This window comes from Grus americana, chromosome 7 (assembly GCF_028858705.1).
Source record: "Grus americana isolate bGruAme1 chromosome 7, bGruAme1.mat, whole genome shotgun sequence".
NCBI lineage: Eukaryota > Metazoa > Chordata > Aves > Gruiformes > Gruidae > Grus > Grus americana.
The window spans coordinates 17,917,235-17,943,254 of NC_072858.1; the positions used below are offsets into that span (position 1 = coordinate 17,917,235).

The 26,020-nt window shown below is 34.7% G+C and overlaps 1 protein-coding gene across 15 annotated transcripts in view; it reads right to left on the minus strand.

Annotated features, from left to right (window-relative positions):
* CPEB3 (cytoplasmic polyadenylation element binding protein 3) overlaps nt 1-26,020 on the minus strand; it is a 95,123-nt gene that overhangs the window by 40,321 nt on the left and 28,782 nt on the right. For 9 of the 15 annotated variants that reach the window (XM_054832372.1, XM_054832369.1, XM_054832375.1 and 6 more), the window contains 2 exons: nt 22,132-22,291; nt 10,044-10,100 (listed from right to left, as the gene is read on the minus strand). In XM_054832372.1, coding sequence (XP_054688347.1) covers nt 10,044-10,100; nt 22,132-22,291 — 217 coding nt within the window. The remainder of the gene's footprint in view (nt 1-10,043; nt 10,101-22,131; nt 22,292-26,020) is intronic. The other 6 variants (XM_054832379.1, XM_054832377.1, XM_054832373.1 and 3 more) reach the window with 2 other exon arrangements.

A 26,020-nucleotide genomic window follows, 5' to 3' on the forward strand; every position in this document is an offset into this window, starting at 1 on the left:
TTAGTCACTCTTGCTCAGTTAACATGCATGCTGAAAACCAAGAACACCGTGAAGCAACAGGACAGTGCTTACTGTGTATCAACAAGTAAACCACCTTCATTCTTCAGCTCACTACTTAGGCTGGGAATAAGTTTGGTTTGGCCCTGTTGTTTGTGTTGGAAGGTTCCAACACAAAAAGGGACATTGTATAATTTGTGTGATAAAAGCAAACCATGTAAATAAATACCAGAATTGCACAAACAATTTCTGAGAATTATTATTAGTAAGGCAGGTGTTCTGCAATTTATTTGAAAGAGATGAAACCAAGTGACAACCTACAGCAAATAAAGTACTTTGACTAAAATATATGCTTATAAACTTATTCTTAGTGTACGTTACAACGTAGACATGAACCATATAAGCTCAGCTAGAATACCTATGAGAGCTCATATAGAACACCCTGCTGGGTAAAACCGATGAACCATCCAGACAAGTGTTCAGTCTTCAATAATGCCACTAGAAAGAGCATGTTAGACTGGCCATGATCAGTGATATGTTTCTCTCCTATTACCTTAGCATTCATAATCATTGGATGAAACATGTTAGGAGGCACTCGCTTACTTCTAATACCTGCTTAAAGGCCTTTTGTTAACAATTTGTCTAATGCTTTTTTAAACATACTGATACTATCTGCTTCCACAAATTCCTGTGACAACAAGTTCCAAAAGTAAACTACAGAAGCACTTCCTTTTGTGGGTTTTACATGGATCTACCAGAAGTTTCACCACGTGCCCTGTTAGTTCTAGCTGTGTGGAACATGGTGAACAGCAGTTCTGCATTCCCCTGTGATTCTTCTAAGGCTCCATCACCTTCAGCCTTCTCCTCCCCAAATGAAGCTTTCAGCTTCTTTAATCTCTTGGTAACTCGGTACAGTCACAGTAGAGACAGACTATTAGAAAGAACAACTATAAGACCCAGAGAAAGTTATATTTTAATGGTTAGCTATTTTGATATTACAAAATAAGGAAAGAGCATAGCTAACTGGGAAAAAAAAATTAAGCTTCTTAAGGGCACAGAGAAAACTGTAACAGAGCAGTGAAACTGATGTTCATTATCAACCTCATTAGCTTTACCCAAGGCCACAAAGACAAAAAGTTTCCAAACCCCAAATTTATGTACTGTCACTGGTTTAATTTATTCCTATGGAATAGGATTATTTCATAGGAAAGCAATGAGAACACTTTTCCATAAAAAAAACTATGCATGCGTTAGGGCTTGTCCTGGTTTACTATTCTGTAACTGGGCTGGCTATACTTGCCTAAGGCTTGTAAGTATGCACTGGTCACAATACACTTCAGTTATAAGACAACAGAAAATAAAAATCAGTGGCACTTGGGAAAAACAGGTATCAGTGATGACTATACAATAGTCAACATAGAAATGAGTATCATCTGACGATTCAATTAAATGCTGACACAATACATCAGTACAAGAAGGCGTAATAATAACTTATAGTTCAATATCCCTGCGAACCAAGCCTTTAAAGTTAAGAAACACCTGCAAAAACAAAAACCACCTTACTAGATCTCCTGGAGACAACAGATGTTAGTCATGTGAAACAATGAGTATCCACTCTAACAGCTTAATCTTTAGTTAAGGGTTCAATTTTTATGGATCAGAAACCGTGGGGAAAAGTTGCCCTGGGAAGACAGCTAGCTACACATGGGAGAAAGTTGGTAGAGCAATTAACAAGCTTGACTGAAACACGAGCACTTTCTTATAAAACTTTTTTTTTTTTTTTTTTATGAAGCCAGTCAATCATATGCTGACAATTACTCAACATGTTAGTATCACTACCATAAAGAAAATGTTCTGTATGGAAACTTGAGTATTGTTCATCTACATCAAGCAGATCAAAAACTTCCAGCAGCTTCATTATGCCTTAATTAATAACTTGTGAGAGAACACTTTCTGGAGAACCTTTTCAAATGCATCAAACCTTATTAAACATCTGATAACTTAAGTCTATAGACAGGCAGATGTACTTCCAGTATGGACACACAGGAGATAATATTGCCAAATTAATTTGTTGACTTGTCTTTTAAATCAGATTCTAACAGCAACATAAAACTGACAAGCTGTGAAAGATCCTCTTCACAGATTTTAGCAGAGGTATGGACAGGATTAATTTGTGCTAGAGAGTGAAGACTGCGTGATGGTCCTTACTGGAAGAACCCTGTAAAATTAAGAATCTGAAACACATTTATTATAGTGTTATTAAATTAGGTTGGACCATGAAAATAATCTTTACTGGTTAGGCACACCTCTTAAATTTTTTTCTTTATTTGAGATGTACTAAAATGTCTAAGCCATGAGATCTTACATGTCAAATCAGATAGTGACTTACAAACTACTGACATCTGATCTCAGAGTTCTTTTCTGATTTTTTTTCATTGCTTTATTACAATATGGGATTTGATCTGCACATTGTATATGGTTCAAATAGCGTTTCAAGGAAATAATAAATTTGCGAATCCATAAAATATTAACTCAAAAGAACTAGATCTACCCTCTTTCTGTATCATAGCTAAAAGAGAATCTGATCAGGTAATTTCCATTACAGAAATAAGCACCACCATTTATTTGTGTTATCACATTTTACAGAAGACTTAATAGAAAGTATTTTGAGATTTTAAAAAACATTCTTTCTTCACTCTTGGTACTTATCTTGTTCATGCAATAATGCGTCCACAATATCAAAAGATACACATTTCAAGGAAATCTTAAAGACACTTCTTAAATGCATAAAATAGCATTATCTCTATGAAAAAAAATAAAAATTTGACTTTTCCAGATTTGAAATTTTGGAGCTAGAAGGGCTAAAGGACAGCTTATTTGACAAGACTGGGAACCTCCTTGATTTATAAGGTACCAGATTCTTATTTCTAACTTGGAAAACTCATTTGTAATCTTGAAGCAGTCCGCAGTTCGAAACAATACTTGCTTTAGGACACCATAAGTTGTCCAATAATTTTCTAAGATCGGAAAGGAAAATATGTCAAGTTTTTCCTTTTGAATAGCGGGTCTCTGAAGTTCTTAGAGATCTGGAAGTTTACAAGTGAATTACAAAGCCAGTGAAAATGAATTCATGAACTGACAGAAGGTGACAGAATCAAGTGTAATTATGCAATGCATCTATGCTATAACAATCTCTCTGCAGCACACTTTGAACTCACTGAAGAACTCTTTTTGCTAAAGTTACAAGAAGCAAATGAAGAGAATAATCTAGGAACTCATTAAAATACACAGACTGAGATCAAGCGTTTGTGTGCATATAACAAGAAATGCAGATGCAAGAAGTGCATGCAACAGTCAGAATTTCTATCAACTGATTTGACATTTTCCTTTGGGTCATAACAAAATTCTGAAATCAGACACATGAATAGTGTATCTTCGTAAAGTACTAGACTTCTTTTAAACTTTGGGCCACATATTCAAAGTTCCTTTGGGAAACATTCTTGATTTTGTTAATTTCAGTCAATTCTTTTGCTATAATGCACAAAAAGTTTATTTATTTACTTTATTGTTTTAAAAGTATCTACCATTCACCAATCTGTCTCAAATTACTCATGTGGAAAAATCATAGTTGCAATTCCAGCAAGACAAATCAAAAGTTTCCTCTTTGATCACTGTCAGTCTATGCTATTCTGTCTGAAAGGTTAAGGTTATCTATCAAACTGTCAAAATAGGGGGGGGGGAATCACTGAGTAAGCGCTAGGTAAGAAACATTCTATTTAAAAAAGTAGATTTTCATACAGTTGGAGGTATATGAAAAGAAGTAGCTAAACCAGCAGCAGTTTGAGTAACTTAATTTGTAGCAATCAATGTAAAAAATTATATGCACATAAACATCGTTTAGAAAAAATTCAACATTTATACTAAAATAGGAGTCAAGGTTGACAAGAACAGTTTGCATACAAACAAAGGCCAATGCTGAATAAAACTATCATGAATTTACTGCATATAAAATACTATTTCTTGAATAACAATTTATGGATTTTATCTAGATAAGAAGCAAGCTGATAAATGAACATGGCATGATAAAACTCCATAAGTCATGCACATAAAAGCATAGGGAAAAATGAGAATTATATTTTAGAGAATAAAGAAATAAACTTGGTTCACTACATTAACTTTTGGGTTTCTTGCTATAGTATATTTGTACTGAGCTTTATGTGCACAGAAATTTGCTTCCAAAGAAAGTTTTCTATATATTAATCTGTTATTTCCAGAACATTCATTCCACTTCTTCAGGGATCGCATTTGCAATTATTTTTACTTCAGCATGTTTCAGTATTTGAGATTTGAGGGGATATTTTTCATGATGAGCAATGCGACAGAACAGTTTGTTTAATAAAATAATTTCTTCCCCTTTTTCTATGGCTAGAAAAGCTGTTCACAAAGAACGAGACTTCTATCCTCCAGTCTTTTTAAAGAGATCTTTGAAAATAATTTGGGTTTTGGGATTGGGATGAATTATTGCTCATCTAAGAGTGGTTCAAAAGGTGATTCTTAATTTCCACTGATAGATGGGCTGGACGCGCAGATGGGCGTTGCAATAATTTGGTGATATTAGCTTCAACGGTCCCTTCTGTTTCACTTTTTTCCAATGCTAGCAATGCAAGCGTTACAACAATATCCCTGGTAACATATGCTGACATACATGCATACAAAATTGAATCCCATTATCACAAAAATACAATCTTCATGCAAGCTGTATGCAGTTAAGGCCCACACATTGGACCTCAAACAGTTGATCAAACATGTGAACTACATTTAATACTCAAAACTATTGTTTAAACAGCTTAGGTCTTCCTTCCTTAGGCATACTGAGCAGCCAAGCATCTGTGCAGGAGGGAAGGCTTATATACTTTCATTTCTTTGTTTTAGTTTAAAATATAGATTAATGATAAACCTTCACATTTCTAACAGCCAGGTTGATAGGAACTTCCTTCATATTGCTTCCAATTTACCAAACCTAATTTTGGACTGCAGTCTCATCTCTTCTAGCTTCATATATCATGCTTGTGGAATAAGCAATAAAATTCTGCAGAAACAGATGGCACTCACCCACAATAGAGAGGACCACATAGATGAAAGAAAAGCACATTGGTGAGGTTATGAGGCAGGGAAACAGGTGGGGGAAACCCCCAAACAAACAAGAAGGTAGTAAAGAGCTACAAAGTTGGATTAAAACAAAACAAAAACAAACAAAAAACCCCCCCAAAAAACCCAAATCCGAACAAGAAAGAAAAAATCTTCCCCTGCTAGAAAGACTGTAGCAGTCACTGGTAAGAGATACTGCCTTCAGTAACAGCCAAATCAGATCTTAGAGAGCGCAGATGCTGAAATAAAAAAATTGAAGGGAAGAAAGAAAAAAAAAAAAGAGCATGTTTTTATTGCTCCCCCCCCTTTTTTTTTTTTTAAATTAAACAGGTATAGAAGGAACTTTGAGATATCAGCTAGGCCACCTCACAGCCCCCAAGGCAGCATCAATACTAACGGTTTGTACAGCTGGTTCTGAAAAACTTAACAAGGTTATATGTAAAGTGACAGCTCACACACTCTGGGACTCTTATGAACCCTGCTGCCTTTGCTATGTCACACTTTACATCATTCTTTTTTCCCCTCCAGTTAAATAAACTCTGATTTCTTCGCGATTAAATTAGGTCTAGTTTTGCAAACCTTATTAGCGCTTTCAGTGTCTTTTATTCCTTTCTATTATTCCTTATATGTTACTAAGCTAGTAATACATTAGTAACCTGACTTGGCAATTGGGCTAAAGAGCTCAGTAATTTCCTCTAGGCAAGTGCCAAATTATTAGAAGAGATTGATGCCTCTTGAAATTTAGCTGCACATTTTCCCAGAATATCATCACTACGAAAAACAAGGTTTTATTATCTATTAAATTGGCAATCCAAGATTTTGCAAGACAAAAATAACTCTATAAACTTTCTATTCAAAGTGGTTCATTTCAAGGTATACCAATAGCATTGGCAAAACATTTAAACAAAAAATGCTATTTCAGCAATTTTGTTATATCTAAACACTACATGCGTTTGAAAACAATACATCAGAATATGGGAACAGCCAAGTACAATAGCACTTAAGGAGACAAGGCAATATTAAAACCAATAGAAGCATGAAAATAAAAAATGAAATTGTTTTGCTGCCATTAGATTTTCTGTCATGGCATGATGACTTCCTCACATAATTATTATCAATATTAATAAAACAAAACAAAAATCTCTACACAAACATCTAAAAAGGTACCCCAAACTCTTGTCTTCATGTATTTTTCAAATTATCTTACTCAGAACAAACAGAACTAAATGACACTACTGAAAAGAAGAAAAAGACAGTCAGATGGAGAGCAAATAGTACCAGAGCTCACAGACGACACATTTTCTTATGAGACAAGAATGAACGTTGGAAGCACATGGAACATTTGAAGCCCAAAGCAGTGCAAAGTCACTGTACAGAGGAGCTTTAGGAAAAACAAAACTGCAGCATTCCACAAAGGGTTTTTTCTCATTTGCTGGTTTAACTAGCTTTAGTCTAAGTTAATTTTATAGAAGTTCGTTTGGGATCCTAGCAATACAGTTCAGTGTTCAGTATCTATTGTATTTAATAAGGTGCTGTAGATGGAAGTTTATAAAAATTCTTCTACTGTTTAGCTCAGTATGAATGACATTATTAAAAAGTTAACAAACCAATGTCACTACTTGATTAAAAACACTATTTCAATTAGAGAAATTTCAATTAGAGCTAGTATAGACAAAAGCTATAGCTTTTTCCCTTTGAACAACGTTTCAAATCTAAATATTGGCATCTTCCTTTTGTTTAAATGCTCTTAGGATTATGTTCAGATCTCTCTGAATATTTGAACTTTGTATTCCTCAACAGAAACCTCATTCTGACAGAGAACTTCAAGTGCCTCTACAATATAAGCACGCTTATACACATGTGCAACAGTTTGTGTATGTACACAAGCATAATGTCATGAATGACAAGAAGAGATTCATAAAAGTATTTAAAAAAAAAAAATTTTAAAAAAGCATTTAAAAGTAATCTCTTCTATCTCACTAATTTTACTATTTCAGAACTCAGTGCTTTGAAATGATGATGATTTATAGCTTTGCACAATGATGAAAGGTGGTAGTATGCCCTACAGCAAGCCCTACCAACTTAGCAAGCAACACCTTCCCTCAAACCAAACAATCTCCTTCAACATTTACAGACAGTAGTTCGGGACAGTCAGTCAGGAAAATCACTAGTTTCAAAAGGCTGTAATCAGTAAATAAGAATACCAGCTGAAGTGCAGTTGAAAGTGTTGCCATAAAGGATGAGAAGGAGCTAAAGAGAAACACTCCTCAGAAAACTTCCCCTCTCCCTACAACACTTGAAGTAGTTTTGCATTGCTGTTGGCATGAGCCTATGCTGTCTTCCAGCTTCACAAGACTGCACATGCTGTTAGTGAGAAATTGAGCTTTGAGTAATAAATTTCAAAGATAATTACTGTGTCTTCACAGTAAAAGAAATATGCGTATGTAGCAATGACTATAAATAGAATGTGACGGTTGGATTTGCAAATTCAGCAGTGTTTGGTTTCACAGAAATTATATATAGATATTACAAGTATTATGAGTTAAAGAAGTTACATAAGTTCTCCAAATTGTTCCCAAAATTACTGGGATGAAGTATCTTTGGGGAATTTTTATTTTATTTTACTTATTTTTTTAAACCCAAACCACAACCATTCCAGCACAGGAAATAATATTTCTTCTTGGACTAACTTTCCTTAGTATATTTCCCCATGACAAAGGTAATGGATCACATGGGAATTACATAGTTCTAAATTTCTCAGTTTTAGCTGCATACAAAAAAGGATTTAAATCACAGAAAGTAATTTTTAAGCTTATGTACTTGAATACTTGCTTTTATTTTCAACTCTTCAAAGATTTAAAAGCAAAACCCAACAGGTTGCACAGTACAATAATTCTAGCTTCTGGGCTCTTAGTAATGGCCAAAAATGGTGTGGCCTCACCTAGTAAAGAGTGGGAGGGAGAAGAGATGCAAGAGAGGGAAAATATATGGGAACTCATCCAGACTTTTGATTTGCGCTGAATTTCATTCAAAAGAACAATCACTACTATTTTGCAGAAATTGTGTATTTATGATTCCAGATTTATGTAAGTCTGTAAACAGTTAATATTTCAATAAGCCCATAATATTTTAAACATTCAATAAGCCCATAATATTTTAAATGTTGCATAAATCTATTTTGTTTAGGTCCCTCAGCTATACTAATATTTTAGCTATACAACAGGAGTATAGCTGCAAAGGATCATTATTTTTTATAAACAATTAGATTATATAGCTGCTGTAAAAATTTCAAAGGGATTAGACAGGAGGAAATATTTTCTTAAATATTATTTCCATTAAAAAGGTAACTTTTTTTTTTTTTTTTAGTTTATCTAGCAATGACAGAAATCAGAATAGAATATATTCATTCATTTAGGATAAAAATGAGTTGTCCCAAAATGAAACAACCTTGATTTGATATAGTACAGTATATAGTACAGGTTTTTGTATCAGTTTTTCATTCCTGTCTTTCAAAAATCTCTAAAAGACTTTCTAAGAAATACAGCTATATATTCCATAGTAACTGTCAATTTTTAAAAATAACTCAAAATTCAATCATAATCTCCCATCTTCACAATTATATTACTATTGCAATCAGTTTATTGAAATGCCCACCTTAGAACAACAAACACATTCTGAGACCAGAATTCATGTCAAACAGCAGCAGACTATACTGTGTAGAACTTCATACACGTGCACACCCACATGAACAGCTTCCTCTTTAAATGGAGCATTTCTCCCACTTAATTATCTGATAACCCATAATTTCATGTGCCCATAAGAAAATGGGGCATATATGCTATGACAACCAAAACTGCAAAATATCAGTTCATCATTAACAGTGTAAAACTAAGAAAAAGAGCACAAGCAAAGTCTTATAAATTACAAAAGTCGTCATTTAAAGCCAAATGTTAAAACCTTTGCATGTTGTCTATTAGAAATTTTCAGTTCTTCACATTTATAAATTATTTTTTAATTCTGTTTGGTACTACACAAAACCCTGCAGTTTTCAACTATACACAGTACAACCTACACAGACAGTTCAAAGGCAAAAAGTTTTAGAGAAGTCAGTAAACTAATCCTGACACCTCTAATACAACATTGCAAGCAAAACCAGACATTTCAAAATAATTAGCATTTCTTAAGATTAGATGAACAAAAACTCTGCTTTGATTTGCATAGTTCAGTTCTACATTGTGCTGGTGGTGCCTAACACCACATCCCCTCCAGCCCCCACTCCATGATACGAAACTGTCTCTGGAGCTTCCAGATCCATTTTGACAGGTTTTTTGAATGTAATGTTCATGACTGGATTTTTTAAATTTATTTTTCTTTTCCAGCCCCAACAAAAGCAATAATCGTTCAGTGAAGTTCAGCCCTCCACCTTTTTCCTCATTATTTAGATGTCTAAACATTCTCTCCAGTCCTGTCTACATAACGTCTTAGGGAAACCAACAAAGTAAACTCCATCAGTCAATGTAATTGTATGCAAAATCTGCAACAACTCAAAAATAAGTATGTCTGGAGAGACATCAGAAATTAAATTTACAGATTTAACACACATACACACCCACAAAAGAGGGAACAATAGAGACTGTTTTGCAATATTATCTAGCAGGCATTATGAAGCTTCTAGTGGAAGACACAAAGCTATTATAAAGCTAATATAAAGAATCACCAATTCTACCAAGAAAATCAGAGATGATTGATTTATGAAAATAATTTTAAGAGAGTGCACATAAACTTCTATGTAAATATTATTACACATATTTATGTCTGACTGTACAGCTATGTACACAATAAATGTAAGAAATAATATTCAAAATGACAATATTAGTCACTAGATATTAACTACTTACTATTAAGAGCCATAATATTGTCTGTTCCTGGATGATGGAAGTTTATTCCCATACGACCTGCAATGTAAATAAAAGCTATTTTTAATGTTTTTATTTCAAAACTGAATTAAATTCATTAAAATGAAAAATTGCTAAAGGGGATGAACAGTCAGGGTAGCCAAATCTTCCGTCTACTGAAGACAACTTCCCAAGAATACACATTTACGATATTGAAGACTATAGTACCTTTAGTGTTATGTACGTAAAATACTGAAACTCACAAAATAAACAATGAAATAATTATTTTTTAATACATCCCTTTGCTTTGCACTAGGAAAGTATTACATTTACCCTTTCAAAATAAGGCCTCAAAGTTCACAACCTTGCTGCAGTTATGCCATTTATAGTAGGCTTCGAATAATGAATACAGCATTACAAAAACTCTGCTGAATTGGTAAAAATAAATCACTACTTTCCATACTACCTGTGACATCAGAAGTCTCAAGTTGACAGATCGCTGGAGACAGAGTGCTTACCCTGGTTTTGTATCCTTTCCTAAGGATCTGTTATCACTTACTATTTGAGATAAGATACTGGGTTGGAGGGAGTGTTGTTCTGATGGAGTACATTCATATTTACTTTGAAAAAATATTTATTCTTGACCCATAATATGGGAACATCATATACAGAAGGGTCACCATGAAATTCAAATTAACTCTGCTGGTGCCAGTTTCCAGAAGCTAGAGAGATGCAAAATAGTACCAATTTTTCCAGGTGATATTTAACAATTGAAAGGTTGGCTTAAGATCTCTGATGACTTCAGGAACTGGAAGTGGGAACAAAGTCACACATGGTTACTTTGTTTCAAAGGAGACAGGCCACAGAAATCTACTTTTACAGTCAAAGCAAGAAATGAGACAACTCTACTACTGTTCAGATTAGTTTTAGATAATATTTAACTGAGCTGAATTATCAAAACTTACCCTGAAGAAACTTTGTAACAGGACTTTCTTAATTAAGCCTCCCTGAAATAATTTGAAAGCTATAATTGATATTAGTCCTTGTTTGGAGAAAGATATAAAAGGATCATTATAGCCACATAAAAATTTATTTCAATTAAGTAATGTAAGTAACCTAAGTTACTGACAAGTGCTGCAACCCATTTCATATGCTTTCCTTCTCTCTAGATTTGTGATTAAGTTTAGGAGCTAAGGAAGCAGGCAGTTTACATTTCTTCACTGCATTGGCACTCAAATACAGGAGCTCAAGACCCACTCGCTATACGGACGAACCAATATAACAGTTAAGTTCCTGTACTTCTGCAAAACCAAGTTGTAACAAATAAGCATTGACAAAGCAGAACTAAAGCCAATCTTCTCCAACATTTTTAGATCCTATAAGTTAAAGCCTTCTACTTCCAGTCACAGACACTGCTGTGCTGCAATTAATATTATTTCTGAACAGATGCAACATGAAGTTTCAGTACACTTCTGAAACTGAGTCACAAGCAGTTTAAGAAAAGCAAATACATATTTTCTTCACATTATAATTTTCTCACTCTTTTAGAAAAAAATGTGCCACCACAATAAGACTATGAAGCAAACAGCACTTCCAGAAAGAAGTGGGGGCAGAAGGAAGGTAAATATAATTTCCATTTTTACTTTCCAACTCCTTGAGCAAAGCTGCTTAAAGATATCTTCATTAACTACTTCAGATTTCCTAATTACAGATATAATTCTCCTATACATATTTGCACATGAACCTAGCACTGCAGAAACATTAGAGCTGCTATTATTTCAGTTAGTGTAAGCTTGTGCCAAAATATTTCAGAAATCTTGCCAGCTTGACATTAATTCCCTTTTCCTTAACAGCATATAGATAAGCATGAGGTTACAGGTATTCTTTGTAAAGAGAAAAGGTGTATATAATAATCTATACTTGTAAACTATTACTTGTAAGAGAAAAAAGGGAACTGCTATGAGAAAACTAGAATAAAATTTGAATGCATAATGCTTAGATGGGCCCTTTTCCTTTCCTTTGCTGAAGCTGAAATTCTGCTGTTTGACCAGCTTCAGAAATAGAATTGTATCTGTGACATCTGGGTTTGTTTTTTTCCTCCCTCCAGGCTGTCACTGGACCAGGTGCTGCTTGTGTGACATTTTGTCACCTGCCCTTGGCGTGCTATTTTTAAACAGTTCTTGTCAGCTATCTTTTTAAGAGGAGCAAAAAATACAGAGCAGCACAAGCAGAAGGACATGTTCTCACACTGAGCTAAGCAACAGTGTGGGATAATTCTGTGCATCTTCAGAGGTCCCCTAGTGCAATTCTATAGAAACAAATTAATGGAATACTTTCAAAAGATACCTGTATAAAAAGCATTCAAACCAGACCGGTAATGCATCAATCACAAGACAATTAGTTACCAATAATTATACAGCCTTTCATATTAGCTACAATATTTGAATATCTTGCTGTTTGAAGCAAATTATTCAATTGAAAAAAGAGGCCATATGCAGACTGCAAAACTGCATAATTATCTAAGGAATGAGAGCACAAGAAGGAAATTATAAATTTGTTCATTTAAAGGTGTAATGTAAAACTGTGAAATGTAATTAAGAATATGTACTTTCAAGGACATATTTGGGTTAAATGCAGAAATGACTATTGGAAAACAATCATAGAATCATAGAATGGTTTGGGTTGGAAGGGACCTTGAAGATCATCTAGTTCCAACTCCCCTGCTGTGGGCAGGGACACCCTTCACTAGACCACGTTGCCCAAAGCCCCATCCAACCTGGCCTTGAACACTTCCAGGGATGGGGCCTCCACAATCTCTCTGGGCAACCTGTTCCAGTACCTCACCACCCTCACAGTGAAGAATTTCTTCTTGATATCTAATCTAAATCTACCCTCCTTCAGCTTAAAGCCATTACCCCTTGTCCTATCGCTAATCAATTTTAGGAGAAGCACACGTATGCTACCTGGACCTTTATGAAGTCTATACAAGCACATATTTCTAATAATAGTTTTCAAACAAAATCTCTGGCTAAAATTTCTACTTTTCAAGAATCTTAAGCACAATAAGCAGAAATACAGAGAAGTTAGAGCACAGAAGTTACGGACTACAGCAGTTCACTGAAGTCATAAATAAGAACCTTTCCAGTAACTACATCCCCAGTACTTGTATTCAGTGTACATCTGCTGTTTTCAGTTTGCCTGTCTTGGTTTCATAACCATCTACTGAGTATATTTTCAATTATATGCTTTTATAACAGACACTTATATTACTGCAGTTATGCTGCAACAATAATCACCCTTTTACGTAAATCTTTTCAATTCCTAATTTAAAAAAAATGAAATGAATCCAGTTGTATACTTCTTGTTCTTTAAACATTTCAGAGTATAAATGAGAGTTTAATGATTCTTGTATAGCCCAGGCTGCTCTTTTGCATATCTTATGTCATTAAATTCCCTAAATTCTCTCTCCTAAAAGCATTTGGAGAGACTTTTCTGGCTGGACTGCCTAAGTGCTCTGCTGCATGTCCAAAATCATGCTTGTCATGGCAGAGAACCCAATTCCTTCTTAGAGCACATCTCAAGCATGTGCATCTTCTCTGCTGTATTATATTGGAAATAAGAAAATGTTATACTTCAGTATACCATTCCCACATATGAATCTCTTTATTAAATCTTTCACAGATAATCTGATTTTTTTAAATTGTCTAGATAATTTCAAGTTACATGAACAGTTTTGAGACAGAATGTTATTCCAGAAATAATAAACCTGGATATCAGGCACAGTTTTATCACTATTGCAGTTTTTTGACAGTATTTAGTGCCAGGCTTGCCTATAGTGGTTCCCTTAATCTCAACTTTTTAAATCCACTATTTTTAGCAGATATTCAAGCTTATGAGCACAATCTGTTTACAACAAAGTGCAAACCCGATCTTTGGTTTCATCTTTGTATATGTGTGCTGATATTACCATTATTTTCCCACATCTGAAACAAACACCAGTGATCAACTGGTTCCAGATCTATAACTACTGGTTTTGCTTTAAGACATTTGTAAATTAATTTTCTCTTTTTATTCATTTTCTCTTCCTAAGCGCTCTCGTTTTTTTTAACTCATGAAATCCTTATAACAATTCAGCAATTGGTACTTGGTATAAGATTTCCTAGAAAATAGCAAAGCTGGCCTGCTTTTCACCTGTCCTGAATGTATTGGGAATGAGAACTTCCTCTCACATAGTTCTTAAGATCAGTGTTGATATCAATTACAATCTATGACTAGAGACTCCAGTGGCAAGGTCAAACGAAACTGGCAACAGGACTAGGTCTGCTATACTTCCTTAGTAATAGTACCTTCTTCATCATTCTTATCTCTTCTATTATATGATTTCAAAGTTGGTGCCAACAAAAGGCATTACAAAACAGCAATAGTTATTTGCATGGATAGGTAGCAAGTGGGGTAGAGCAACGTTTAGGTACAGAAAAGTGCAAAAATCAAAGCAAGACCAATATTCCCTCAAACATCCAAAGCAAGAAGATTATTTTGACTCATATGTATTTGGGGGTCTAGTTTACAGCACAACCTAACACCCACACATACCCATACCCCAGCTCAACCATGAGTCTTTGCTCCATGATTCACAAATGGGCAAAAAGCACGAAGCATGTGTGTGTACATATAAGAATTTTAATCATTTTTACCTGAGTAGACCTCAGATCATTCTCTCTTCTCTTCCCCCCAAAATAGACACCTGAAACTGATGCTACACTAATTCAACATACATGCCAAAGCAATTTCAAAAGCAAGAACTGTGTAAGCAAGGGTCTGCATAAAGAATTATAAAAATAAATAGTAACTCCCTGAAGAAGTTTGTTGGGTTTGGGTTTTTTCTTTCCCCTCCCTCCCTCCTCCTCCTCTTTTTTAAGTCTACCTCCCATTTGTTCACACCCATAATTTAAACACCTACCTGGGACTTACATATCTTTCACACATTAACATACCCAGCAGAACAAAAATACTGTTGTTTGCCAGAAGGGAAATATGAAGAAATATTACTGTATTTACATGTATATATTTTTACTGTGCAAATACACATTGTGGCAATGTGAACAGAAATGTATAATTACCAGCTATGAGTATCAGTAATAAAGCTAACTTCTTCCTATCACTGACTAAACAAATATATGCCAGAGAGAAAACCATCTATAAAACATAAAAGCATATACATTACAACAAATTGCACTCTTCATAAGTAAACTACATTGCTCCAATAAAACACAAAAGTCTTGCATATATTTAAGTAGTACAAACCTTTTTAGCTTGAAAATAGTTATATTTTCAAAATATTAGTACCTTAAAAGCAAGATCTAATGAACATAAAAAGAAATTTGGCTTTTCTTGTAAGGAGTTAATAAGTATATGTACACATATACCCAACTACTACATGTAGTTCTAGAACTGTACTCAAAAGAGCAATATTGGTATTCTTATTGGTGAGTTTGGGAATAAAATAAGCCAATATGAAAACAGACTTTTCCATTAGTAATCTATGCTAAAATATATAAAATCCTCAAAACAGTAGTGAGGAAGAAAACAAGAAGAAAGAGAGCTTTGGGTCTCTGTGAGGCCATTTTTCAACAGTACAATGAAAAAATGGAAATAAAGAGAAAGAAAAATTGTTATCTGTATCCTTAAACTAAACAAAGCAAACAAAAAACCCCCACCAATCCTGCCCAAAACACATTCAGCAGGTCAAAGACAAGGACTTGCTGGATGCCAGCAGCAAATTAGGAAGTAGGATCATACTACAGGATCGTTGAAGAAAGCACTTATTTTAATTTAAGAAATATGAACAATTTAATGTTCATATTCTGTACTGAAAAAAAATATTAAAGAGGATTTTCTTAAATAAGCAGAGTATCAAATGGAAAGGAAACAGTGTTTCCTTTAAAAGGATTAGCTTGAGTGACCTAATTTTACACACAAATAGATGTGCAAACACATCTGTCTGCTCACTCTGGTTTTCACGTGCATTTACAGAAAGGTGTTTGATGAGCATCAAGATTTTGAGAGACACTGTTGCAATGCACTTTTTTCTAATGAAAGTGTTGCAAAAAGCTCTAACTGGGTGGCACCATTTCTAGGACTGAGATGACAACATTTGTTCTATTTGCACGACCTTTGTGTTCAGCTGCTGACTGCAAACACAAATATGATCCATTCACCTTCACTTTTCTCAGGTCATGTGGCAAACTTAGTGCTTTGCTTACGAAAACCTTATGAACAATCAGAGCTGAACAAAATCTGGTGGCATGCACTGAAATTAACTAAAGATCACAATAAAAATGTAAAGGCTCATTCCCTATGTATTACAATATTGTCTAAGTTGCATATAATCTTCAAACATTGGTGTCAAACCCCATAAACAACATCGTTAAATGAAAATGGGAAATCTTAAATTTTACTTAGTTTTCATGTGACCTGATACAGTCTTTACAATAGTTAAAAAGTAGTAAGCACAGTAACTTCAGTTTTCTGTTGTGCAAATATATGAGTGTCATTCATATTAAGCATTGAAAGTCAAGAAAAAGTTTCCCTACAGATGCTGTTGTACATCTGTATTCAAAGCCTCAAACAATCTCAGAACAACAAATGCTAAGATAGTCATGGAGCACATATTCTACTGAAATATTCTGACATAATCAACATATATTTTATGTATCCTAAGGTATGATATCCATTAAAATTATTTTTAATAAAGCCTACTCTTGAAATTCTCCCTGTATGTGTGTTGTTTCCAAATACTCATACTTGAAGACATGTCATATTGATACTTTATAAAAACCTCAGCAATTTGTTGGGGATTTGCACATTACAAAGTTTGTTTCCATTCTGATTTAGAATAAAGCCCAAATATTACAGTTATCTATTGTAGCAGTAAAATTAAAATAAATATTTCAAAGGGACATGATTTCTCTCCTCAATTTTATATTTTGATTCGGTTTCATGACCTGTCAGTAGCATATGTGCATAGCATGTGATCTAGCACAGCTGAAATATTTTAATTATTTAAAAATAGAACAAAGGCAGCTGCTAGTTACTACTGATCAAAATACGTTTTACAGATCAGAATGCCTCTGTTTGTGTTGTAATGCAATAGTTTGACATGGATAAACATATTGCAACAGTGGCATATTACACCATGGACGGGAGACGCTTTGATGTAGGAAAGAAATGTTTTAGTCAATAATAAGTAGCATCTCCCCATAGCTATTCTGATAATTCAGTTTTGCCCTACAGCATTAGGTAGAAGCAGCACATAAGTACCAACAAGTTATAAAATACTGCAAATATATCCCTTCCTTGTTAAAGCAAAACTCTCTCCCATGTTTTTTAGTGTACAATATATTTTATTAACAACTCAGAAAATAAATAAGGCAGTTCAGGAAAAACATCTTAGAAAATATTGCATACTTCTGTCACATGGGCCTGGTTATGACTGACACAGGGAACAACCAGATACCCTTGGCCATATACAGTAATTCATTTTTAACTAGAAGAAGCTTAACAAGTCCTTTACTGCACTTTTCCCCTCTTTTTTTCTTCCTTTTTGAAAGGAGAAAAGGATTTACGAGTATTGCCTGAAAGAGAAGAAAAATGTTGAAGCTAGGCTTGATGGCAGAGAAAGCAGGTAGGGAAGTCTGCTTAACTGTCTTGGGACAAAAGAAAGTGAGACTTCCTTTTGAATGAGTTTACATTCTTTAGATCTCAAAGCATGAAAATGGCAAACAATTTGTAAAGTTACACAGTTCCCAGACTATGAGGACAGAAAGACAGGAACCTACAGCAGGGTACTTCTATCTGCTAGGAAAACCTGAGAAAAAGAAATCCATTTCAGACAGAAACAGAGTAAGAGCTGACTCTGAACACCTCCCTGGACTGGGCTCAAGAGAAAATGCAACATAGATGGATAAGCTGGTAATTTATCTAAGTCCACAAACCTCAGAACTAGGTATCAAATCCCTCTTGCAGCAAGAAACACCCAAAAAGAACTAAATGACCCTAGCTCTCCCAGCTGGGAGCACCAAGCCAGTCTGCCAATCAGACTGAGTTAGCGCTCACTCAAAGTAAGTAATTCAATATTGCAAGACTCAAGATCCATTAGTTTCTGCTGCACTAACAATCCCTCAGCCTTTCTCTTGTTCCACACTTGAAAGCAACATTCCCCCCCTCAAAAGTCACTTAATCACATGCCCTCTGGAGGCCGACTGGATCATGCTTTAAAAAAAGTGACCTGCTTTGGTGACCTTGAAATAAACTCAGTTTCCATAGCCTACAGGACAAAGTCTGATCAGAGAAGGTATGAAGCTTCAACTACTACAAACAAGAGGATAGGCTTTCCTTTCTCACCCCTGAGGTTCTCCACTGAACAATGCAGAGCATGAGGATCTTATACCCAAAGTGAGAAGAAAATATCCCACAACCATTTCAATTTGGTCTTCACATCAGAATCTTCTGTGGTTAACCCTCCCATCCACATTCTAATCTAGAGCCCTTGTTATATATCCAAGATACTTGAAACAAAAAATAGTTATCTGCTGGGATGTGAGTGGGCACATATGCCAAGAAGGGCTATGTTCCAAGCAAAGTCTCAAACTTCAGATAAACCACCTGCAATATTTTACTAATGAATGCATATACAGACAGTACTTCTAAAAATATGCATTTGCTGAAGACTTTGTTGCCAGCAGCAGGCTGAAATGATCCTGAAATAGCTGGACTGGCTTTGTAACATCCATTGGAGGCTCCAAGACATGTATAGCTTTTCTAGAATTAAATCTTTCTGTGTTTTCAAAATCAGAGGCGTTTGGTACTCATCTTTACACCTCTTCTGTTTAAAAATTTGGATAGCAAATACAAGCCCAACTGACATGTAACCATTGTTAGCTAAAATTGTTTGAGAAAACAAGGCTTATTTACCAAAAGGTGAACAATTAAAAAAGTCACTTGAAGGCCATCTCATTATTTTTCTTTGCCTGTTTTTTAAACCAGGATTTTTGTGGCTGTTTTACTTTCTATCTGCACAAGAAAAAGCTGCACAAAACCTGAGAGAGGACAGTCACAGATGTCAGAAGAAGGTAAAATTTAAAGGGAAAAAACACACGCAGTTTACTATGAAAGACAGAGGAGGTAAAATGAAGAGGACCTAGCTCTGAGATTTGGCTAAGTTAATAAGATTCCAGAGAGAGTAGCTGAAATTTCACACAAGAGGCATTCACACAGGAATGTCTATGAGGAACTGAAAAATCAAGCTGAAGTACATAACCAGTATATTCAAAAAGCTTCAAGGTGAAAATAAATGAAAATATGACAATGACTTAAGAAACAAGCAAAAGCAGAGTCAATCACTTACTTTCTCAAGGTGATTACAGACTAAAATGTCCTGCTACTTTAAGGGGGAGAGACAGAGGAGAGTGGGATAAATAAGAAAAAGCAAGTGAGTTTAGAAGACAAGTGAAATATGAGGAAGGTGCGGGGGAGGACAGCAGTTGAAAACCTTCGGCATCTTTGGTAGAGGAAAAGCAGAAACTTGGAGGTACAGGGGAAGAGTGAAAATTTTCATGGAAAAGGCAACTACGAAAATGCAATAGGAAAGTGATTTGAGGAGTGGATCAATGTTTGCAGAAAAATAGGTTTTTATGAAAAGGATTCAGTTAAAATAGTAACATAGATCTGCTTAACACAGAGGAAGACAACACTTCTTGGAAGGCAGAATAAGCATGTCCCGAAACAGCCACTCCTACAAATACTGCCAGTCATGCTGCATGGTGTGAAAACAGGAGTAAAGTGCATGCTAGGTCAGGCCAATGCCGGAGGTTAGCAAAGTAAGCCCAGTAGTTAGAGGGAACAGGAAAAGCAAGACAGGGAATTAACTATATAAATGGTAAAAAACACCAGCTGGGCAGAGACAGAAAACTAATAACAGACAAGACTTCTCCAACAGTTACGGGACTGGAAGCTGGAAAGAGAGCTACGTAATGAGGCAGGAAGGCTGAAAGAGGTGAGCAGGGCTGAGTGAGAAAATGAGATAGAAAGAGCACATCCAGTAAGCAACAGAAATGTTTGTTAAAGAAAAACTAAAGCTATCAATCCCACTGGCGAATGGAAAACATCAACTTAAACTTTACAATTAATATCCAACTCTTTGGTTTTACTTTTTGTGCAGAAGGGAACAGTTCCTACTACTTTCAAATGTCCATTTAAACTAGTCAGGCTCCTAGATAAATTGATAACCTAGTAGAGAGGAAAATATTAAGTTTGGTTTGGAAAGGTTACTTTTCTTGTAAATCAAGAAGATGCTTAATGAAATCAAGAATTTCATTTCTACATCATGCAAAACACCAACATTAAATAGCCTTATGACACTCAGGTGTGGCCGTGGAATACACTACTTGCAACACTTACATAGACTAGCTTAGCTGAGTGTTGGAAACTATTCTGGATAGAATGACCCAGCAGCACAAAATAATTAAAGATTTGTACCCGTTATTATTTTATGTGCTAATATTCTGATCAAAAAACATTTTAAAATGGTTATAAAGAGACAATAATAAAAGTATAAGCAAAATTGCACTGACATGATGTTAAAGCCTTTTTCTAGAATAACACAATTTCTAATCCAATCTTTCATTTTTTCCACACTCAGGTTCGTATGGAAATTCAGTCCTTAAAAAATTAGTCTCAATTTCTGTATTTATATAAATACTGATTTAAAAACCATGGAGTTTTAACTAGATTATAATACATTTAATAAGATACAATAAATACTTAAATCTACTTACTAGCAATTTGGATTTTATTTTTTAATACCAGCCATATGAAATATATATCCAGCAGAAATCCAAATTTTGTTGAGCTTGTTTTTTTATAAGTTTCAGGTTAACACTTATTTGTGAGGACTATGATCAGAACAGATATGAGACTGTATTTCTTGCCATTTTAGACAGCTGAATAATGGTTAAAGACACACGAAGGCTAAAGCACAGCAAATTTAAAGAAAACAGTGGAAAGCACAGGTTAAAAGAGCTGAGAGTACAAACCCAGTTTGGTATGGTTGTAATAAACCTCTGTATCCAGAAAGATGGTGAAAAAGGCACAAGACCTTAGACCAAGAAAAAATATTTTTCCACATGTAATATATAAATGGGAGGGGAGCAGATGAGGCAGTCATGACATCAGAGAAGTATGTATATAAGCGTTAACACAGAAGTGCCATACACAACTAAATTTCTTCTCTATCAGTTCCAGTGTCCTGACTTCTTAAGAGTTTAGGAATCATTTCTAGCTCAACACTTCCTCTGTATATGGCTTATTATTAGCTTCAGTCTTCAAAGTCACCAAGAATGTGTATCTATTTTTAAACTTAACCAATGAAAGATTAAGACAGAGGAGCGTGCATGTCGATCAGGAATATTTATTCGTTAAAATGCTGCCACAACCTGTCACTATTCAGTATCAGCTAAGTATGGTTTCATCTCCAACAGTACATCTGGTAGAACAAACACAGTTTAGTGGCATAAATAAAACTTTCCCAGCACTTAACATCTAATAGCTTTTGGTTCCTCCTAACAATTTGAAATCCAAATTAAGATACTTTTTTTTTTTTATTTAAAGAAACCTGAAACAACTGTAGAGAGTAAGCTTGATACAGAGGTTGTTTTAGAACCCTGTACACTAGCTGATGATCCAAAACCAAGAGTAGTATTAACTTTGAATAAGATATTGAACATAACAATTGGACTGCAGTTGCACTGTACATTTTCTGAATGAATGACTGCAGCAGGAGACCCAACTGTGCAATTTGTTGATAGACAAAACCAAGTTTCAGAAATGCCAGTTAGATAATATTATGATTGTGCACTTATAATAAATGTATACACATTTCACCTTATCTTCCTACAGTAGATGATTATCTTAAGATGGGGAAAACAGAAGTTTTACATAACTGACAACTCATTAGCAAAAAGTTCATAGCAATACTAAAAAGCTGATTTTTGTTTAAACACCAAGCAAGCATGGACATATGAATATTCCTAACCTGTAAAATGATTCCTCCACATTATATCAGCGAAACTCATTGGTGGGCCACTGGGAGGGTAGTGTTTACCTTTCAGAGGCTCATGATCAGTCCTTATCATATCCATTAAGGAATTTTCCAAAGAGTGCAAGTTAAAAGTGTCATAGGGCCTATTCCGGTCCTAGAAAAAAAAAAAAAAAAAAAAAGAAAAAAAAAGGAAAAAAAAAGGAAAGAAAGACTGTTATAGAAAAAATCATTTTCTAATACAGGCTCATTTCTTACTTTATAAAACTCTAGCATCCAATTCTATATTTCTTCTTGATAGAACTTTTTACACTACAAAAAAATGATAAATATAAGCCTACAGTTGTTAAAATGATACCCTTCATTTTGCAACTGCTGCTTTTACCAGTACAGCTATGCAGAGAGGCTTTTTAATACTTCTAAAAATATATATACAAACAAGAGTTAATTCGAAAAATTATCATTTAAATAAGAACTTAGAAATAAAGCAATATTAATGTTTACACTGGAGAAGTAAAATTGTTTGAGACTTCAGAGATTTTTGTTTTACAGCTTCATCATCTGCCTTCTGTCACAGTGCTACCCTAACATCAGAGCAGAAGCAAGCAATGCTCAAGATGCCAGCAGGCACATTTGTTCCAGAAAGTACCAAGTGCTTCTTCAAATGTCTAACATGAATCTCAGAGGTTTAAAGAAAGTACACTAGATGCAATACAAAACAAAAAGTAAGATAGGATATGCAATACTTTCAGACTAGGGCACTCAAAAATGTGAACAAGGGTTGATTTGTAGTGTTCGAATCTCTCATTTTTAATTTGCTGTAGTTCAGCTTCTGTTTTTTAAGTAAAAGAGAAGAAGAAAAGGGAACAAAGTATCTAGAGTACTGTATGCAATGGAACAGCATAACAGAATGGTCCCCCCTTGTAGTCAGACAGTTTCTAAAAAATACTAATTTTCTTATTCTTATCACTATCATTAAAAAAAGTAAAGCACAAGTATGTAAAAGAGAGAAGTTTTTCTTTGTACGCTATATAATGCTACAATTAATAAAGAATAGTATAACATTCTACTGTGCAAACTGAAATCTTCATTGTAATATGCCCCCAAACCTCCTGGAACAATATTTTCCAAATACTGGTTACTACAAGATAATCATCTTGCTTGAAAGAATAAAACTGAAAATCCTCAGATAAGGAGCAGCAGTATCCATAGAAAATGTAACACAAGTTTTGTCTTAAGTATTATTTCTCTTGAACCCTCTTTTATTTTTTTAGGTTATCTTTAAATAAAACTAAAGGAGAGAATTAGTTCACCGGTATAATTAAGCTTTAATATTCCTGTTCTGGAATTCTAATAAATACACGTTATTAAAAGTTTACTGTTACAGAAAGCTCTGAACTACAGATCTTCCTACTGCCAAAAATCTCATGTTCCCACAGTCTGCCTATTTTACACTGAAGATCCAACTTCCTTTCTCCAACATACTCTTTTGTATTTTCTACAAGTGGACTAGCATTATTTTCTTCACACATTTATTTCATCTATTGAGCATTTTTTGGCAGTGAAACATGGCCAAAGAATAATACTTGATTTCTGTTAGAAGCTATACTAAGCACTGAAGTTCAAATGAGATCACTGATTTTCAGTTTTCATTGTTGACGATTTTTATGTCTTCTACAGCTGGTTAGAACGCTGTATACATTTGTATACTATATTTTAAAAAGTACTTGTTCACCTATCTAAGTGGATCAATACATATGGAATATAAAATAAAATTTATGCCCAGGAAATCTAAAATAGATCTTGGGAAAACAAACAAACAAAAAACCCCAACAACAACAAAACAAAAAAACACCAAAAAAAAATTCCTGAGGTCATTATTTTTCCTAACAGAAAACTTTATTTTCATTAAAACAACACACTGCTTGGTAATATGTAGTAGGAGAGAAGAGTTTGTTTTATTTCATATTCACTTTCTGAAAAGAAATGGAAGGCTAGATAGAAAAAGTGTAATTTGGATGTAAAAATATTCCATTCTTATGATGTATTAGTAACTTGATTAAACAGAATCTGTATCATTCCCTCAAAGCAAGAGTTTTACTTGTCTTTTTCTGTTTGTTTCTTTTAAATACCTTTTAAATATCTGTGTTGTGAATATGTAAGGAGGTCAGGTGTTACAGTACTGAACTATGGCATCTTTGAAGAGAAAAGATGAAAGGAACATGCATCTTATCCTAAACTGGGGTGGGGAAGTATTTTTCAGTCAGATCAGTCCCCTGATGTGGTTTACTATACAGCTGTAGCAGAGCTGAGCTGGCAAAACCAACACTGGCAGGACAGCAAAAGGGCAGGACTTGCTGCTTTTGCCACAACAGTAGTTTATTCCAGCTTTAAACATTCCTGAGATTACAGTCTTAAAGGCCAGTAGGAGTGAGTTCAGAAGAGGAAACAGCCTACAAATTGAATGTAATTGTCCTTTATTAACATATGCATGTTATATTTTAAGTATGCTACTGTGGCAGCAAATCCCGGGGAGGTCCTACTTTGTTCTAAAACTTCCCAAGGAGCTGTGCACATGGACACATGTGAAAAAAGGGGAGGGAAAAAAAAATCGTAGCATCAAAGGCAAGGCTATACAGGGCAGGTTTGCTAGAACGTAGGATCTTTCTAACCTTTTAAGGGGCGTACAAACCTGCAATATATTTGCAAGATGAAATTAGACCTACATTGGACACAGGAAGATTAATTTAATCAAAACTCTTTACATAGGCAATTATAACATTTCCCACTACAGCACTTGAGCAAGCTAAATCAAGTAAAGGAAGCTTATACGCAACAGTTTTTTACATGTATGTTGTGGCATATGCGTAAGTATAATGCATGCTGACTACAGATTTTGTAGTGTGTGTGATAAAACAAACAAGTCAGGGCTAACATTCTAGCTCCTAAGTAAAAGGGCTATTACCATTTTTCATAGTAGCTTTCATTTCAGTAGTAACTCAGGTTACTACTGAAGTAACCACTCAGGTACTCAGTGGATTGGAAGATTGTTTCCTAAATTCAGCAATTTCTTCCAAGAAGCCTGCACACACAGGCAAAGGATGATGCTTCCTTATTTCTCAGCATAAACAGGTTCTCCTGGTTTTGTGAACTGATACTGTTCCATCTCCCAGATTTGCCTTTTTCAATGTTTCCACAGGCTACCAATCTACTGCCAAATAATCACAAGAACAGAAACAATTCATAACGGTCCTTAATAGCACATAAGAACTCTGCAAGTTCTGGGACTAGAACCATGAATGAAAATCAAAATATAAACTACAAAATGATAAAGCAGAATAAAAAAACTTGGAAAAGTAGTTCGAAAATCCAGCAAGTCTGGAAAATTTGCTGGGATCTTCTAGAGAAGACATAGATCCTATGACCTACTTAGATAAACTACAATATGGATAAAAGAGAAATCTCCAACTACAAGGTACTGCCTTTGGCTACACAGCAATCATTAAATTAGCAAAAGGTTAAGTCCAGCCTGTCCATGTTGGACTGTACTTCTGCTATGTACAGCCAGTAGCTCCTTCCTTGTTAGCTTCTAGTGTATATGGCAGAATATTTCAGTTCTTACAATACTCGTCTTGAAAGAAAGAAAAAGAAAGATGATATGGGTCCCAGAACTTTAAGTCCCAGCCCTTGGCTATTACCTATACATTCTGCAATGACATAGACTTCCTCAAAGTAAGTTAAGCATAATGAAAAATTACAAATGCATATGCAGGATCAGATTTTTGAAGGATCACAAAGGGAAATGGACCTCCAGTTGAAGTTAGGCCTCAACTTTCTACCTTTAAATATCTTGCTTGTAAGGCTGATTAAAAATATTGCAAAATAC